Below are 17,854 nucleotides of genomic sequence, written 5' to 3'. Positions count from 1 at the left end.
GGCAGCCTATTCCGTGGTCCTCACACCTGCGTTCATTAGTGTCTCTACACCTACATCCAGAAGCACAAGGAACGCCTTCTAGCCAGTAGACTGGAATCGGACACAATAGCAGATTGGGAGGCTTCCAGTGCAGGAAGCGACACAGCCGGGGCATACTTAGGCATGTGGTCATCATGGCTGCAGTCGTTGGCGCACCGAATGTAGATACATCGACGATACCTTACGAATGCGAGCACTGCGGCAAGACTTTCACAGCCAAAAGGTCTCTTTTGCGACACAAGCGACCTGCCCTCCGATGTTCCAGCCATGAGAGTGGACAGGAGCGACATCATTGCCCATATTGCCAAGACACCTTTGCAAGGCATGACAATGTTGTTAAACATATCAGGCGTACGCATGCGGACATACAAATGACCTGCTCACTGCATGTTTCTCAGGAACAAGAATTGCCTCTGCCCGAATCTCACAGCTGGACCGGGCAACTTCCGTGGAGAGATGTAGACTTCAGTTCAATGCTTGGTAGTCTCAGCAATTCGTCTACCAATAGCTGCCAGACATCAACATCGAGCACCGCCGAGCACTCAGGCTCGTTCAATTGGGACGAGATTAGTCTTCTGCCAACGACGCCGCTTGATTCTGTATCCTGCATGTCATTCACCGACAACATCGCACAGGAAGGTTCCATGATCCATCACAATGTATTCCCAGATGACCTTGGCAGCTCCTACGATTCCTTCGACATTCAGGACGCATCTGCCTTTTCCAAAAATCCGTCTGGCGCTACAGGCCACAATCTACTGAGCGCGGAAAGTCTGCCGATTGCCTGTGTCGATAGCGACAATGGCAATGGTGGCGAAGACTACGCCTACAGTGATCATCCAGAACTCAAATGTCCTTCGAGATCTTTCGGACTCAAAGAGCAGATACTTGTCGCTATTGAACAGAATGACCCATGTCAGCCCCAAGAGCTTCTGGGGGTCTATAATGAGATATTTGTACCTGATGGGCAGTACTTGGGCGTATACCCCAGCTTTGACAATATCTCAGATGCCAATTACGCTGTTCAGCTGGCCAATCTGTATCATTACGTGGACGGTCGTGCAGCTGGACGAAATCTTTGCATGGAGCTAGTAGAAGCGGCGTACACCGGAGCTTTGGCTTGCGTTCAAGTTCTGCTCAACCACGGAACTCTTGCGAATAGTGCTGCCATGCTTGTTGCAGCCGAGGCTGGCAATCGAGCCATCGTTGACTTGCTGCTGGAGAACGCTCACATTTGGCAATTGATTTCGGATTCTTTCGACCCAGCTCTAAGAGCTGCCGCTTACAATGGTCACGCTGACATAGTGCGAGCTTTGCTTCTTGCTGGCGCTCGGGTCGACTCGCCTGCCGCAGATGGCAGCACTGCACTAGCCTTCGCAAGCAGGAAAGGCCATGTTGGCGTCATTGAGGAGCTTCTTGATTGGGAAGCAATTGTGACAGTCGGCTGCAAAATGTACAATGGTTCAATCTCGGTAGCCATACAGGCCGGTAGCGCAGCAATTGTCGAAATACTTTTGCGGCGAGCCCAACCTACAAGTGCTCAGCTGGAGTCATTCTTGGTGCAAAGCATCCGTCAAGGCTCCGCCGATGTAACACGGGTTCTACTTCAGCTCGACATATTCAGCCAAGAAAGGGCCAGCGCGATTTTGGAGGTTATTGGAACTAGCCTTGCAATGTGGTTATCACGGAATCATTCGAACATTACTTGATCATCAGCCTGGAAAAGACACTTTAGGCAATGTGGAGATGGGCATCGTGGACGCACTCCAGACTTGCAAAGACAGCGCAGTCATTGGCTTGCTTCTTTCTAGACACAGGAGAAGTCTTTTGCAAAGAAGCTGCAGCATACAGAACGGATCACCGATGGGAATGAATGCGTGTCCACATACATACGGCCTCGTCTGAAATTCTCAGGTTCCAGCCCACTTTCGGCCACCCAAGGCCATCTAGGGCTGCTGCAATGCGACTTTCTTGCACCGGTGGCACGGCAACACGATACTGAAATCTGCGCATGGCATCTGTTCCCGCAGACTCGAGAAATCTGCGGTGCGCACCAGAGGCACTCATGAATCCTGGAAGTCCAATCCGGGATCCAGCGCTTTGGGTGGACCGACTGTTCTTACACTCGAAATGCAAATCTAACATCTGCGTAGCCGAACTCCACGATACGACAGTGCCAGTATCCAGAAATCGTACAGCCGCCGAGATGAAGTCATTGCCATTCAGAACGAGGAGGACTGGGCAAAGACCACACTCCACAAGATTGGCCTTCACGATTCGTTTATCAAAGAAGTCTCTAGACACTTTCCTTTGGGCAATGGTGAGTCCCTGACTTCTTCCTGGCCCTCACACCAGCAAGCTAATGACCAACACCTGTAGTCGCCATGAGCCGTGTCGCGAAGAAGAAGATCATCTCCTCGGATGATATCAAGATTTCGAAGGGACGTACGGTGCAGGTCCTGAATGATGGCATATATGACGAGGACCTCAACCAAGACCCCGAGAAATTCCGCATTTGCAGAGTGATCAGCCCAGCGTCTTTCTATGGGCGCTTCAGCGCATCGCGATTGAGTCCCGTCCCTCCCAAAGGTCTTGTTCTATCTTCGTGCCACGTCACCGCTTCGGCAGACGACTCTTGCTCGCGAACGTTCTAATTGCGAGTCTAAGAGCATAGCGTTTGTGCGGTTGCGGAGTTCGACGTGTCGTGTGAGTGAGTGTCGCATTCCTCCCACCGCTACTCAGCGTGAACATGAAGACCCAGGACGGGGGCAACTCATTCACACCACGAGGCAAGATCAGTCAGTGACGAAAAAGAAATAGCAAGCACCCGATTCGGAGGACGTAAAGCCTCCTCTCATACCGTCGCTACCTAAAACGACTAAAATACAGAAACAGGCAGGTCTTAGTTTCCCTCTTCAGAGGTACTCACACCGCGCACCACGAGAAGGTGCCTGCCAAAACAGCGCAGCACCCCGGCGTAACAGGGCGGCACGGCTCAATGCAGGCGGGCACGCAGCCAATTGACCTCAAAAAAGAGCCGTACCTAACAAAAGAAATTCGTAACAGTCATAAGTCCCTTTCACCCTCGCTGCTGCCGACTCTCCCACAGCAGCTCTTCTCGGATCATTCTGACCTCGTCAGTCGATAACCCGTCCCATCTCTTGGCGGTAGCCCTTGCGTCGCGCTCAAGCTTCCGACGTTTAGCCCACTAGGCAAAAACGCTGAACAATCCGCAACAAGCCATCAGATCAATGCGTCGTCCCTTGGTCTTGTGAAATTGTTCTGGAGAGAAAAGGGAGAGGAGGAAGGGCGGGGGAGACGGGGTACTTATAGACAGCTTTCGAGCGTGCAATCACCATGGGAAGTGGAGTGATGATGAACACGGAGTGGAACTTGCTCATTGGTGTTTTGGGAACGTTTGGGTGTACCAAATTTGTGTTCGCTGAACGATAGGCTGTGGCTTCGAAGCTATGCCAAGACTTGTTGTGATTTGTCGCAGCCTGATCCGAGAACCAGTCTTCTTGCCAATGTGGTCCGATGCATGAAAAATTTCCGCATCACAGAACCGAATTCTCTGCCGAAGTGGTCTGAGAATGCATTTCTGTCTGTCCAAGATCTGGTACGAGTGCTTGTCAGCAGGTGCGCCCGACTTCCTACACGTCGCAGCCTTATCACAGAAGCGGCCTTGTCGACCAATAGCTGTTGGTTGTTGATTAATCACAATCACGAGATTAAGATCACAATCGCAATCAAATGGCTTTGATTAATCACAAATCGCAATCACAACAATAACATAATCACACTTGATAGGGAAGATAGAGTCTGCTGGCTGAGTAAGCACTAAATTCTCAGACCAGTTGTCCACGCATTTATACTGCTCAGCCCCCTTCGTGCCCAGTGAATTGTTCACGCCGCCACTTCCTGTTCACAAATCATTCCGAAGCCGCGGCCGCGGCGATGCTTACACATACTGTCCTCGAAATTGCTGCAGTTCGCATCGATCGTAGTGCACCAGTTCGGTGGCAATGAAGACTTGTATCGCGAAGGATCTTGTTTATCGATTGTGTCCAACAATGCGAACCACCGTTTCTGCAAGTCCCTATGATAAGAACATGCTTGTTCGTAAACATCAGTGTTGCGTTTAGCAAGACGTTCTTGCTTTGACGTCGCCTGGAAGCCGGAATGGAAAGCACTCTCGCGTCATGGAAGAGGGAATGTGCCTGCATTCGTAGGTGAGCTATACGCATCTACATGCTTTCGCCCATCTCGTTGGACCAATTTCCGATCTACATGGTAGTCTTTATGGGTCGACATGCCTTTACGCATCGCCCTTCTGCGCCTGCTTTAGATTCACAACGTGGATCTCCTCCGTCTTCCTTCTCGCCTGCGGCTTGGATGAAGATTGACAGTGGACTCGAACTCCAGATGACTGGGTCGAGTCGTATTGATCTCATTCCCGGCGAAGAAGCGACTGCAATCGAGTGTTAGCGGAGAGGTCCAGAAGAATGAGGAGCTTTACGGCAGAGGTATTGCCTTGGACAAGCATATTTGCCTGGAGGGTGTTAGCTTGTGATCCCCGCCCCGGTTGGGGGGGGGGGGGGGGATGGCTGCCTTCTAGAGTTGAGTTGAAGAGAGGAGAAGAAAAAAAGAAATTGGAAACCTCCGCGAGTGAGAATGTAGAGATCTGTTTGTTGTTGAAAACATCGAGGTTTTCATGTTCGTTTGCGGTCACCAGCTCAGCTCGCCAGATGCACTTCTTCGGAGCAGTCTACCACCCACCTTGCCTGACTTTTGCTTGCTGGTCAGCCGCCAGCGCCACTGCTGGGAATATTCACAGCGTGGCATGAGCGTGACAGTGGGCTTTGAGCAGGAATCGAGACGTGGAACAGGATGTTCTCGCCATGCATGAAAACCGGGCTGTAATTACTGTAGATCCGATTCTGGGGACATCTTCTTCGTATCGCAAACATGCATTTAATCTCATCTCATGCTTTCCATATTGGCAACGCTTCTCCACAGAGTTCAAAACACCAGCATTGCTTTTCTACATGCGGACCTCATGGATACCGCTTGGTCCTTGTTCGTTGTAATCCGTTCTCGTCATGTAACCTTTGCTAGCACCACCGTCTACGATGAAAAGGAGCTTGCCTGCAACTTGCGCACCTAGGAAGGCAGCTTCATCGTATCCGACCTCTTTCCATTCAGGGAAGTACTCTGGGATTTTCGCAGTCTTTATGCTTGTTGGCGTCTGACCGTGACCGCTCGAGTGCATACTATGATGGTGTGGCATCCCATGCATGGGTGTGTGCATGCCTGGTTGGGATCCCGGATGTAGTTGAGGGTTTTGTGCCGTCAAAGCAGCGTGCAAGAGTGGATTCACTCCAGAATGTGGAGGTTGTTGGCCGGGAAGCTGCGGTTGTGGAGTATTCGCGCCAGTCGCTATGGGTGTTGACATGTTGGATGGCAACTCCGAAGTGAAGATGGTCGCGGATGACGGCGAAATTATATACTTGGACTGAAGCGTTGCCAACAGGGCTTCCTTAAAGCCGCGCACCTTCGATCCGTTGCCAAGTATGATCAGCGAGTCCCAGAGCTCGCTTCTCTTTCCCATTTCACCACAACCTTGTATTGTTCGATGTATGGCATCTGCAAGGCGATCCAGTATTCCGCCCGAAGCAGCCTGGAATCGTTCTAGGCCAACCTCGATTTCGCGTCGGAAGCCGCCAGTCGGTGCTGTGTCAGTAGTGCCGTCGAATTTGTCGAAGCCGCCATCTGCTGGCTTGTCGGAGACTGCAGATTGAGGTTCAGGTGTCTTTTGTCGCTTGTTTGACCCTTCGTCCAACGCAGACTGCATGTCTTGCAATTCTTGGGCACTTTTGCCCGCCTTCTTCATGGCATCATGGAGCGCAAAGTCTTCGTATATGAAGGTATTTCGGCTGCGCTTTGCATTTGGTAATCGAGCAGGCCTGTTGGCTTGTGCGGCCAGCCCGGCTTCACTCGCTTTCCGCTGTTTCGCCGCAGCTTTCTCCTGCTTCTCCTTCTCCTTTTGAGCCAGATACTCGGCCATGTTACCGCTTGTTACGATACTCGCGACGTCGAGCACACCTTCGTCATCTTCCAGCTTCTTTTCTTCGCCGACCTCCGTACCTGGCCCGGGTCCTCGTGGCCGATCACCAGCTATCGATGCTTTCCTCTGGCCTGGTGCTGCTCCGTCGGCGCCAGTTGACGCCGCAGCAGCTGGATTCACAGGTCCTTCGGGGGCATCAGTGTCCGGCACTTCTGTGTCTGGAGGAAGAATCTCGCAAATGCTACTTTTTTTGAGCTGTTCGCAGACGTCTCGCGTGAAGCCGTTTCGTCCTTTCAACAACTCCATCAGGCCTTCGGTCATTGCATTTCCGCCGCAGTTCTCAACAGCAATGCCTCGTCCGACATCCTGCAGCATGAAGTCGACCACACAGGTGATATCTGCTTTGTTGAGACCCACGTCGACCACGGTCGCCGTCGGTATGCCGTATGCGTAGACTGTGGCCACGGCAGAGTCCATCATGGCCAGTGCGGGGGTCTTGAACTTTTCAAAGATGAACTGTGCGACCTTCTCGTACTCTTTGTGTGTCCAGACGGGTTCTCCAATGAGCAAGATGGGCGTGTGGAAGGGCGGATTCACAGTGTTGTGGACATGTTCGAGCAGTGCATAAAAGCACTGCCAGTCGACAATTGTGCCATTCTGTATGGGCCAGATGGCGCCTTCCTCTGATATGCGATCCTCCTCCCATTCTGGCTCCTCCCCATTTGCAGCGGCGAATGGTTTGTCTCTGCGTCGAATCTTGATTGGCTCGAATTCGCCTTCGTTCTCTCCAGGGAACATGCGCGACCTTAGGCGATAGCGTGCTGGTGTGAAGGATTCTGGCAGGCCGAGTTGCGCCAGCGTGGTTTGCGAGCCGGGCGCGATAATCTATGCCAGGTCAGTCGAAGGCGGAGGTCTTGGAGGGCACCATGCAGCCTTACGAAGATCTGGTCATCGCGAAAGGGAGGCATTATGTGCAGGCGATGGTGGGAGGTCAGTTCAATTATTGGCTTCGAGAACGACGCGAGTCGAAGCCCAGACGCGCCGCGCAAGGCAGCAATTCAGGCAGCACGCCATTCCCAATTCCCCGACATCTACGGCCGGCCACAATAGAGAGTTTTAGCAGCCTCGTACGCCAACACCTGAACTAACAGGTGGGTCTTCGGATATAGTCGTACGAGGACTCGGAATAGCCGTTTATAGCAGTGGACCGTGCTTTATATCTCTCTACGCGTATTACTATATAGATATCGCGTTTTGCGCCGCGCCTACCCTAGCTCTTTATATACTAATCGCTACTATATCGCTAGAAGAAGAAGAAGTGTTAATATTCCTTGTTCTCGTAATAATAGTGTTCGAATTAGATAAGCCGCCGAAGTAGAAGCGCGAGTTGCCTAAGTACGAGTTCTTCGACTAGACTATAGATATTATAAAGATAGATATAGGTATAGGTAGGCATAGGTATAGGCTAGGTAGGAGGCCCTAGCCTCCTATAGTATATACTTCTCTAAGCCTAGATAGACTTAGAATAATTATCTACTTTATAATATACGATATATAATAAAATAGTAGCTTCGCTTCGAGTACTAGCGTAAAAATACGTACTAACTATCTCTAAATAGACTATCTAAACTATAGTTTACTATTTCCCTCTCTAAGGCGAAAAGTCCTCCGCGCCGAAGGAGAATCCTAACGAACTACTCTAACACTACTTTCCGCACTATAGAACGCCGTAGCTACGCTATAAAAAAAGAGGCTATAATTTAGTATAGAATATACGAGATCTATAAGCGAATCGACTCGGAGATCGACGATAGACCTAGCCTAGCGCCGTAGCGCGCTTTACGCTCCCTCTATTAACACCTTACTTACTAAGGGTAGGAGCGTTAGTTCTAGTTAGTAAGAGCCGGGCACCTAACCCTCCTAACTTCCCTTTATAGTACAAGTATATAGAAGGTTCCGATTACTCTTACGGTAGCTACTACGTCTATACCTACGGTTAATATTAAGATAGTACCCTATTCCGTCTCTTAGTAGCAATATCTACGCCTTAATAAGGGAGCTTATAGCATTAAAGGACTAGGAATCTCCGAACGACCCGCCGCCTATAGCCTAGGAAGATTGCACTCTTCCCGAATTAAAGGAAGATAGATACTACCTAGTTTATATAATATATATACTATTAGCCTTCTCGAAACTAAGGCAGTATCTAAACAAGCTATTTAAGAAGGATCTTAGGTATAGAGTTATCGCTATTACCGAGTAGTACGAGAATCCGGAGGAGGCTAAACCTCTACGTCGCCTAAGGTTATAGTCCCGTATTCCGGATACAGACAAAGACGCGACTCCTAAACCTTAGATATGCGCTAAGATTATTAGTTCGTAGGTTAACGATAACTCCCTATCGCTTTCCGCTATACGATAAGTATATCGCCTAACTTCGTACTAGTCGGATAGCCTATACTTCGCTTAGTAGCTAGTAGAATACCTTAAGTCTACTAATAAGAATCCGGCTATAGGCGAGAATTAGCTACGTCGCCGTAAGGTTTATATCCCTCTACGACTAGAGAAGTAGGGCGTCCGTCGCTTAATTAAGGACGAGAACTTAGGCTAAGCTAAGCCTAATAGACGTAGGGAGTCTTTTAAAATCAACCCGCTAACGGGTAACGTTTTTAAGAATTTCGGTACCTTTCGTAAAGACGACCCGCCTCCTAAGCCTCGCGAGAGCTTATTAATCTCGGTGTCTAGTAGTTCGATACTTAGCTTACTACCGGATTCCTAGCTAGAGGGAGAAGATATATCGGGCAAGTAGGCTCTAGGATCTATAGCACCGGCGAACGGTATAGCCGGCGCTAAACAGCGAGATAAAATTAGATAAATAAAGTCCTAGGTAGCTTAGTAGCTAGCCGAGCAACGTACTAAGGCAGATAATAATCGAGCTACGGATCGTATACGTCTATAGAGGGCACTAGACGAGTAGCGCGAGGCTTACGAGATCGAGATATAGGCCTAAATCTAACAAGCGTTTAACGAAGGCCGTAAGGAGGCTATAAGAGCTAAGAACAAGAGTAGAGATAAGGATATAGAAGCTAGTAGAGCACTACCTCCGATAGCCTTAGAATAGCGCTATACTATCGATACGAATAGTATCCCTAAATTGTTCCTTACTATTATAGATAAGCGGTAAACCGATAGAATTGCTTGCTATTCGAACAAAGGACTTACTAGCTACTTATATACCCTAGCGCCAAGAATTACAAGCTATTACTAAGCCGTAAGTAAATAACCTCGCAACTTCCTTCTCCTTCTCTTGCTTATAAATCTAACTAGACTCGTACATTCCTAAGTATTCTAACACTCCCTCTACTTAGCTATTTAGCCGTAAACTAAATAGCTAAGTCCTAATCCTTCTTAATCGTTTTTATTGTCCCTAGGACTCTTTTTACGTTTTCTTCGAACTTCCCTTTTATTAGGGGCTTAGTAAGGAAGTCCGCGAGTTAGTCCTTTATCGGAATATACTTTATATCGACTAGCTTGTCCTCGACTAGTTCCCGTACGTAATGTGCCGCTACGTCGATATGTTTCGTTCTAGAATAAAATTCCGGATTTCGTACTAAAGCGATAGCCGCCTTATTGTCTCCGTAGATAATCGTAGGTTCTTTATAGTCGTCTTCCGTAAGGTATCCGACTTGCTTAAGGAAATTTCGGATCTAAATAGCTTCTTTTGCGGCGTAGGATAGCGCTAAGTATTCGGCTTCCGTAGTAGTAGTCGTTACGGACCTTTGTAGTTTAGTAGACTAAGATATAGGTCCTCCGGCTAGTAGGGATATATATCCTATCGTTGACTTCCTAGTTAAGTCCGCCGCGTAATCCGAATCGGTATAAATAACCGGTAGACGAGTAACTAGAGTACTCGTATTGTTTTCGTTCTTCGGGATAGGACTATACTTTATATAGTAGTCCCGAGTGTTCCCTAGGTATCTAAGGCCGTAGATATCTCCGTCGTAGTGTCTCCTAGCCGGATTTACCGTAGATTGGCTTAGTCTCTGCGTTAGAAAAGATATATCCGGCCTCGTAGCTCGTACGGTCTAATTTAGTTTTCCGATAAGTCGTTAGTATCTCCGGACGTCTACTACCTCCTCGTCCTTTGTTATAGGTAGTAAATTCGTATATCCGTTTGCCGGAGTCGATACTCGGAAGGTTTCGTCTAGATCTAAGCTCTCTTCTCTAAGCGTATTTTCGATATAGTGCCTTTGATCTAGTAGTATAGATCCGTCGGCCTCTCTCTCGATTCGTACGCCTAGTATAAACTTAGCGGGACCTAGATCCTTTATTTCGAACCTCTGTATAAGCCCGTCCTTTAGCGGTTTAACCTCCGCCTCTGTCTTCGCTAGTATAATAAGATCGTCGACGTATAACGCGACTATTAGCGTATAGTCGCTATTAACGAAGACCGATTAATCCGCGGGTATAGCGTAGAGGTCGTATTCTTTAAAGAAGGCCGTAATAGTCTTATTCTAAACTCGTCCGGATTGTTTTAGTCCCGGTACTCCTTTTAGGAGTTTAAGTACTTTATTAGTTCCGGGAACATCTAGGCCTTCCGGGATAGCTAGGTAGACTTCCTCCGTTAGTTCTCCTAGTAGGTAGGCACTTACTACGTCCATTTGGAATATAGTAAGTCCTTTACTAGCGGCGATAGCTAGGAGAAGGCGTAGGCTTTCGAGACGTATTACCGGAGAAAACGTCTTAAAGTAATCGATTCCGTAGCGTTGCGTAAAGCCCTTTCCTACTAATCTCGCCTTAAATTTATCGATTTGTCCGTTCGGTAGTATTTTTACTTTAAAAACCCATTTCGGAGTAATAACGTTTATTTGCCCTTTTCCGTCCTTCGGCTTAGGATAGTCGACAATCTCGTAGGTATTGTTAGCCGTTAAGGACTCGATGTGTTCTTTAATAGCGTCTTTCTACTATCGGGAGTAAGGGCCGGTAATAGCCTCCGTATAGGTCTCGGGGGTAGGTATTTCGAAAGCCTTTCGATAGTCGACTTTTAGAGCTACTAGCCCTATTTCGTCCCTTAGTCTCTTAGGTGCTTTAGGGAACCTCGTAGACCTTCGTAGTTCCCCTTCGTTTAAATCCGTAGTAGTAGAAGCCGTAGGAGTAGTAGACCTTTCGTCGTCGTTTTTATTTAAACCGTCTTCTTCGTCTTGCGGTTTCGTAGTATTATCTTCGGCTTCGGAGTCTCCCTCTACTTCCTCTACTTCTCGAGACTCTCCTTTATCTAGGATATCGATATCTCCGTCGTCGTTGTCCGTAATAGGCCGTAGGGTAGGTAGCTCTTCTCCGGATAGTAGGCTACTTCCCTTAGTCGATTCGTCGAATTTAACGCTAGTATAGATCCCGATAGCGTCCGTCTTAGGATTATAGATCCTATACTGTTTCGTAGACTTCGTATATCCGACGAAGATTCCTAGGAATGCCGTCTTTTCTAGCTTGTCTTTCCTTTTCTCTTTAGGAATAAACGGATAGGCTAGGTAGCCGAATACCCGTAAGTGTTCTCCGCTAGGCTTTCTTCCGGTATAGAGCTCCTCGGGAGTTATATCTTTTCCTTTAATAGGTAGCCTATTATGTAAATAGGTAACCGTATAGGCCGCTTCGCCCTAAAATCGTTTAGGTAATCCGGACCCTTCTAAAGCTACCCGTACCTTAGTTATAATAGTACGGTTTTGTCTCTCTACTACTCCGTTTTGTTCCGGAGTATAGGGCGTCGTTGTTTCGATTCGTAGTCCCGGATAGGCCTTAAGAGCTTTAATAAGCTCCGGAGCGTTGTCGATTCTTACGGCCTTTAGTTTCCTCCCGGTTTCGAGTTCGGCCTCGTTTTTCTAAGCCTTAAAGGCTTCGTATACGTCGCTTCTATAGCGAGTAAGACGGATATCTAACCGTCTCGTAGCGTCGTCCGTAATCGTTAGTATATACCTGTTTCCTCCTAAGGTACTATACTTATACGGACCCTAAAAATCGATATATACCCTATCTAGGCAATAGTCTGCCTTTTTGGGTTCTTCTCGACTTTGTCGTCTATCGGACTTCGTAGTAATACAAGTCTCGCAAGACTTATTTAACGTCGAAAGCTCCGGGACTCCTAGTAGTACTTTATATACGTTTCGTTGTTTTTCGTCTCCTAGATGTCCTAGGCGTCGGTGCTAAAGTAGCGTAGTACCTTTAGTCGTAGTAGTAGCTATTCTCGAAGTCTTGATAGACTCGGATTCCTTTAGAACATAGGACCTTCCGACGCGTACTCCTTTTACTAGTTCTTTGTTTCCTCTTCGAAGTATAGCCCCTTCTTTAGTAAATAGAGTCGTAATACCTCGTTCCGAGAGTTGGCTTATCGAAAGCAGGTTATAACCGATCTCCGGTACGTATATAACGTCCGGAATCGTAGTCGGAATTCCTTTAAACCGGACAAGGATTATACCGGATCCCGCGACCTTTATTGTTTTACTGTTCGCTAGAGTAACTTTTCCGGTTATTTCCTTATAGTCCGTAAAGTAGTTCTTGTCGTTAGACATATGTCTAGTGCATCCGGAGTCTAGGATCTAATCCCCTTTATTAGATAGTCGAGTCGTAGAATCGATAGCCGTCTAAGCCGCGATCTTAGATTCCTCCTTATTTTCCTAGACTTTTCCGTTCTTTTAGTCCCATTTATATTTCTTATAGTCCCGTTTAAAGTGCCCGACCTTTTAGCAATAGTAACACGTCTTTCTTTTAGCTTTGTTAGGCGTATTAGTCGTATTACCCTTCTTTCCGTTACTAGCCTTATCTTTCGCCGCTTCCTTAGTATATCGGGCTACTACTTCGTCGCCTTTAGAAGTAGTAATAGTATATTTAACGTCCCGTAGTCGCTAAACTAGTTCCTCGTAGGAAAGAGTAGATAAACCGGCCGCCTTTAAGGCGAATACGGTAGACGAATACTCTTCTCCTAAGGACGAAATAAGGACTACCTTCTTAGAGGCCTCCGAGGGAACTTCGTCTTTATCCGCGGCCTTAATCTCGGATTAGATTTGCGTAAGAGCTAAAGCCGTAGTATCGATATCCTTAAGTGCTTTAAAGGAATAGAAACGGGAGAGTAGCGTCGAAACCCGTTCCTTTGTCGATACCTCGCTTACTTCCTTTATCTTATCGATTACCTCCTTAGTCGTACGTAGTCCTAGGAGGTGTATACGCTTATCCCCGGCCGTAGACTTAATAAACGCAACCGCTTTTACGTCTTCTTTTTTAGCCTCTCTTACTTTAGCCGTATCTTAGCTTATAGATTCCGGTATACCGTACCTATACCTCTAAAGGCCTTGTCCGGATAGATAGTCTTAAATTAGATCGATCTAGATAGTATAATTCTTAGTAGTAAGTTGCGGAATTCCCTTTACCGCGCCGATAGTCGTCTCGGTAGTAGACATCTTTATCGTTAGATTTCTCGACTCGTAACGGTCGTATCGTTAATATTTTTAGATCGTTTGATTCGTATTAATCTGTATTACGGATCTGATTAGTTAGAGTCCTTATATAATCTTAGAGCGACGCTAAGACTAGTAGGCTGAGCTGTCGCTCTATCTTACTAGGAGCGATAGGAGCGGTCGAGAGCGATAGCGTCGCTTACGTCGCTTACGACTATAGATAAGATATCTCCTTTATATTTAGGAACGCCGGGATGCCCTTATAGCTCGAGGCGTTCAACTTATGTTACCTACTTACTAATTGGAATTACCTTTGTACTAATTATTCTATCTCTGCCTCCCGCTTATATTAGCCTCTCTAAAGAAGCCTCGGCTTATACGTAATAAGAAGTCACCTAACGATCTGTCGCGAGTAACCGTAATACTTTAAACGCCCTTAGGATAAGTGCCTTATTACAAGTCGGAAGGGGAACTCCCGCCCCTAGCGAGATAGGTAGTACTCGACGTACTACCTCTAGTGCTAGTAATACACTCGGAACCTATACCGGAAACGATTCTCTTAAGATCGGAAAGCTAGACTTTTATTACGGCGACCGAGACAAATTCGATACCTAGGTTAGCTAGATAGATATGTATTTTATGTTTAACTAGGTTTAAGATAACTTAAAGCTAGTCTTCGCAACGACGTTTATACGAGGCAGGGCTTAGCATTAGGTTAAACTATTTCTTAGGACCTATCTAGATAGCAACGGGACCGACAATTCGGATAGAATCTTTACAAGCTACGAAAATCTTAAGCGTACGATAAAGAAGGTCTTTGGATCTTCTAACGAAGTTGCTACCGTAGTTAGGGTTATCTAACATTTAACTTAGAAGGGGTTATATGCCGATTACGCCGCTAAATTTCAGGAATACGCCTAACTTACGGATTAGGACGATGAAGCTCTTATAACAATGTATCGGCGAGGTCTTAAGAATAACGTTAAAGACGAGCTTATACGCGACGGCAGAAAAATGGATAATATAGGAACATTAGTTAAGGTTACGATCGATCTCGACGATAGGCTCTACGAACGAGCTTTAGAACGACGTTACGATTCTAAGACTTCTAGAAAAGCTAGTTATACTCCTAGATACGATAATAGACGAAACTATAGTACCTACGATAAACTAAAAGGGAACAACTACTACGGTACGCAACTAATAGAGCTAGACGCTACCTAGAAGGGTCGAGCAATTAAAGGAAGAAAAGGCAAGAGTTCGCCTAAGAAAGTAGGAAGATTGACTTGCTATACGTATAGTAAGGAAGGTTACATAGCACGGAACTGCCGCGGCAAGAATATAGTACGACGCGAACAGTTTAATATAATACAACGAAAGGACTCGGGCAGAGAAGGCTACCGAATAGTAGTAGAGCTATACTCTATTAATAACGCGCCGAGGACCTACGTAGAGGTCGTAAAGGAAGAGCTACGACAAATCTGTATAATAGCACGACGACAAGAACCCGTATATAGAGCCCTTTACTAGAGATTCTATTACGACGACTAATGCTAAATTCATTATTCTGCTAAAGTAGAAGTAGGATTCTTCCCTTAGATTAGGCGACTCGTACGAGAAGATGCGAAATCCTAGTTAGAAGAAGAAACGATTAATAAATCTTACTTAGATGCCGACGATAAAGAAAACCGAGATCCGGAAGCTTCATTCCCTCCTAGGGAGGAGTTAGGAGCTATCCTAGAAGTACCGGAGTCCCCTTAGTAAGAGGAGGAATAGTAAGAAGATTTAGAAGGAAGTCTAGATACCGAGGAAGAAACTACGAATAAAGAAAGTAAAGACGAATTCGGGATTAACGACGATACGATCCTTACGTTTACAATAGATGCACCTATAGTAGCGCGAACAATCGCCTTACATCTAGTACGCAAATACGAGGAAATGTTTCTAAAGGTTAACGGACAACGGAAGGTCGATCCTATCTAATTTAATTATTTCTAGATAAGCTTACGGGCAAAATTCTAGAATCACCCCCGGATACCTATAGACTACGCGTACTATAACTTCATTACGGAGCGAGTACCGATAGGAAGTATAATTACGCCCTACGGATACGTCCTACCCGACGAAAGGACGATTATTACTTAAGATATGCGTTAGACGGTCTAGCGATTAAATTAGCAATACCGAAAGGCTATAGCAGCGTAGGGACGGGATATATACAACGATACCCTCGAGGAAAAATTATATACCGAAGAAGCACGAACGGTAGGACTACGGATCCGTAACTAGTTAGAATAACGTTAGGCTACTAATTAGTCGGGAAACGGACTAACTCTCTAGATTAGAGCGTTCTAAGAGAGTTCCTTAATACCGAAAGCGCTCAAGTATTAATAGTAGTCTTCCGCACGAAAGTTATCGTTAACGGGCACCCGACGAGTGTATTAATAGATTCCGGAGCGAGCGGGAACTTTGCCTCCGAATTATTCGTTAAAAGCCGAGGGATCGCAACCCGAAGTAGAAGAGAAGGAGCGTATAAACTTATAGTAGTAGATAGGTCACCGCTACCTAGTATAGAACGAGAAACGATACCGTTACTACTAGCTATCTAATAGCACTACGAAGAGATTGTCTTAGATGTTACTAATATAGCTAGTTATAACATTGTATTAGATATACCTTAGTTGAGAAAGTATAACCTAGTCGTAGACTAGAGAAGAGGAGTACTTACATTTAAGGAATGCGACTATATAATCGGCATTCAACCTATATAGCGGCAGCGTTCGTAGGCAGATAAGATTAACAAACGCAGGACGATTCGTAAGACGTTTGCGTCGATAGGAATTACGGAGAACCGTATTCAACCCGGATCGACACTACCGTTAGGTTAGGAGGGTTATAATAATAATTACGGGAAGGATAGAAGTTATACGCTATCGAAGAATGAAACTAGAATCTCGGACCTAGACATTCCTAAAGAGTATAGTAAGTAGAAGCGACTCTTTAAAGAGGAGAGAGGCAAGGCAGCCTTACCTAAACACTAACTATAGGATTATAAGATACACTTACAGCCTAGGAAAGAGCCTCTATAGGGACCCTTATACGCAATGTCTAAGAAAGAGCTCAAAACCCTAGATAAGTAGCTAAAAGAGAAATTAGAAAAAGGCTAGATACGGAAGTCGACATCCTCGGCAGCCTTACTAGTAATGTTCGTTCCGAAAGCCGGATTAGACGAAGGACGGCTAGTAGTCGATTTTAGACGACTTAACGACATTATAATTAAGAATCGGTACCTACTACCGAATATCGAAGAAATACAAGACCGATTAACTAGATTAGACTAGTATACGAAGATTGACCTACGCGATGCGTTTTACGCAATACGTATAGCAGCTAGATACGAATGGATAATAGCATTCCGAACAAGATATAGGCTTTACGAATTCTTAGTTATGCCTATAGGACTTACAAATGCCCTAGCGTTATATTAAGACCTTGTAAACGAAGTCCTCCGAGACCTTCTAGATATATACGTTATCGCATATATAGACGATATCTTAGTCTATACTAAAGGAGCTCTCGCGGACTATATACGAATAGTGCAGGACGTCTTTAAACGATTTACTTAAGTAGGATTTAAGACTATACCCAAGAAATGCGAATTCTATAAGAAGGAAGTCAAATTCCTAGGATTTATTATTAGTACTATAGGAATTAGGATCGATCTAGAAAAAACCAAGTTAATATAGGAATAGCTAACGCCTATATGCGTTAAAGACGTACAATCATTCCTAGGATTAGCTAACTATAACAGAAAATTCATCGAGGGCTACTCTAAGATAGCGGCACCCCTTACGGAGCTTACAAAGAAAGACAAGCAATAGAACTAGAGCACGAAGGAAGACGAAGCGTTTAGGCAGCTAAAGAAGCAATGCGTTTCTACGCTAACGCTACGATTATTCGATAGGAGTAAGGCGGTCTAGATAGAAACAGACGCGTCGGATAGGGCTATAGGAGCATACCTTATATAGGAGCATAACGGGAAACGATACCCGGTAGCCTATTACTCGAGAAAGATATTACCCGCGGAACAGAACTACGATATCTATAATAAGGAGCTACTTGCAATAGTTGCATTACTGCAATACTAGCGAGTATACGCGGAAGGAGTACCAAGTCTTACGATTCTTTCTAATTATAAGAATCTAACTTACTTTACTACGACTAAAGTACTAACCCGAAGATAGGCCCGCTAGTCGGAGCTACTAGGGCAGTACAAGTTCGAAATCCGCTATACCCTAGGACG

The 17,854-nt window shown here is 46.0% G+C and overlaps 2 protein-coding genes across 2 annotated transcripts; one reads left to right on the top strand and one right to left on the bottom strand.

The window, feature by feature from the left end:
- Positions 1–1,241: 1,241 nt before the first annotated feature.
- Positions 1,242–1,583, top strand: MYCFIDRAFT_124977 (uncharacterized protein; the record flags this gene model as incomplete). Its single annotated transcript, XM_007923511.1, has 1 exon — positions 1,242–1,583. A coding segment is annotated over one exon (342 nt), but the record flags the coding sequence as incomplete, so codon positions are not given.
- A 3,369-nt stretch (positions 1,584–4,952) lies between these two features.
- On the bottom strand, positions 4,953–7,091 carry MYCFIDRAFT_58066 (uncharacterized protein). Its single transcript, XM_007922022.1, has 2 exons — positions 7,045–7,091; positions 4,953–6,991 (listed from the first exon to the last, which is right to left on the bottom strand). Exons 1-2 carry the CDS (start codon positions 7,072–7,074, stop codon positions 5,084–5,086), a joined length of 1,938 nt encoding a protein of 645 aa, XP_007920213.1. The 5' UTR covers positions 7,075–7,091; the 3' UTR covers positions 4,953–5,083.
- Positions 7,092–17,854: the final 10,763 nt, after the last annotated feature.

This window comes from Pseudocercospora fijiensis, assembly GCF_000340215.1.
Source record: "Pseudocercospora fijiensis CIRAD86 unplaced genomic scaffold MYCFIscaffold_1, whole genome shotgun sequence".
NCBI classification, from domain to species: Eukaryota; Fungi; Ascomycota; class Dothideomycetes; order Mycosphaerellales; family Mycosphaerellaceae; genus Pseudocercospora; species Pseudocercospora fijiensis.
This window is presented reverse-complemented; position numbering and strand designations above follow the sequence as displayed.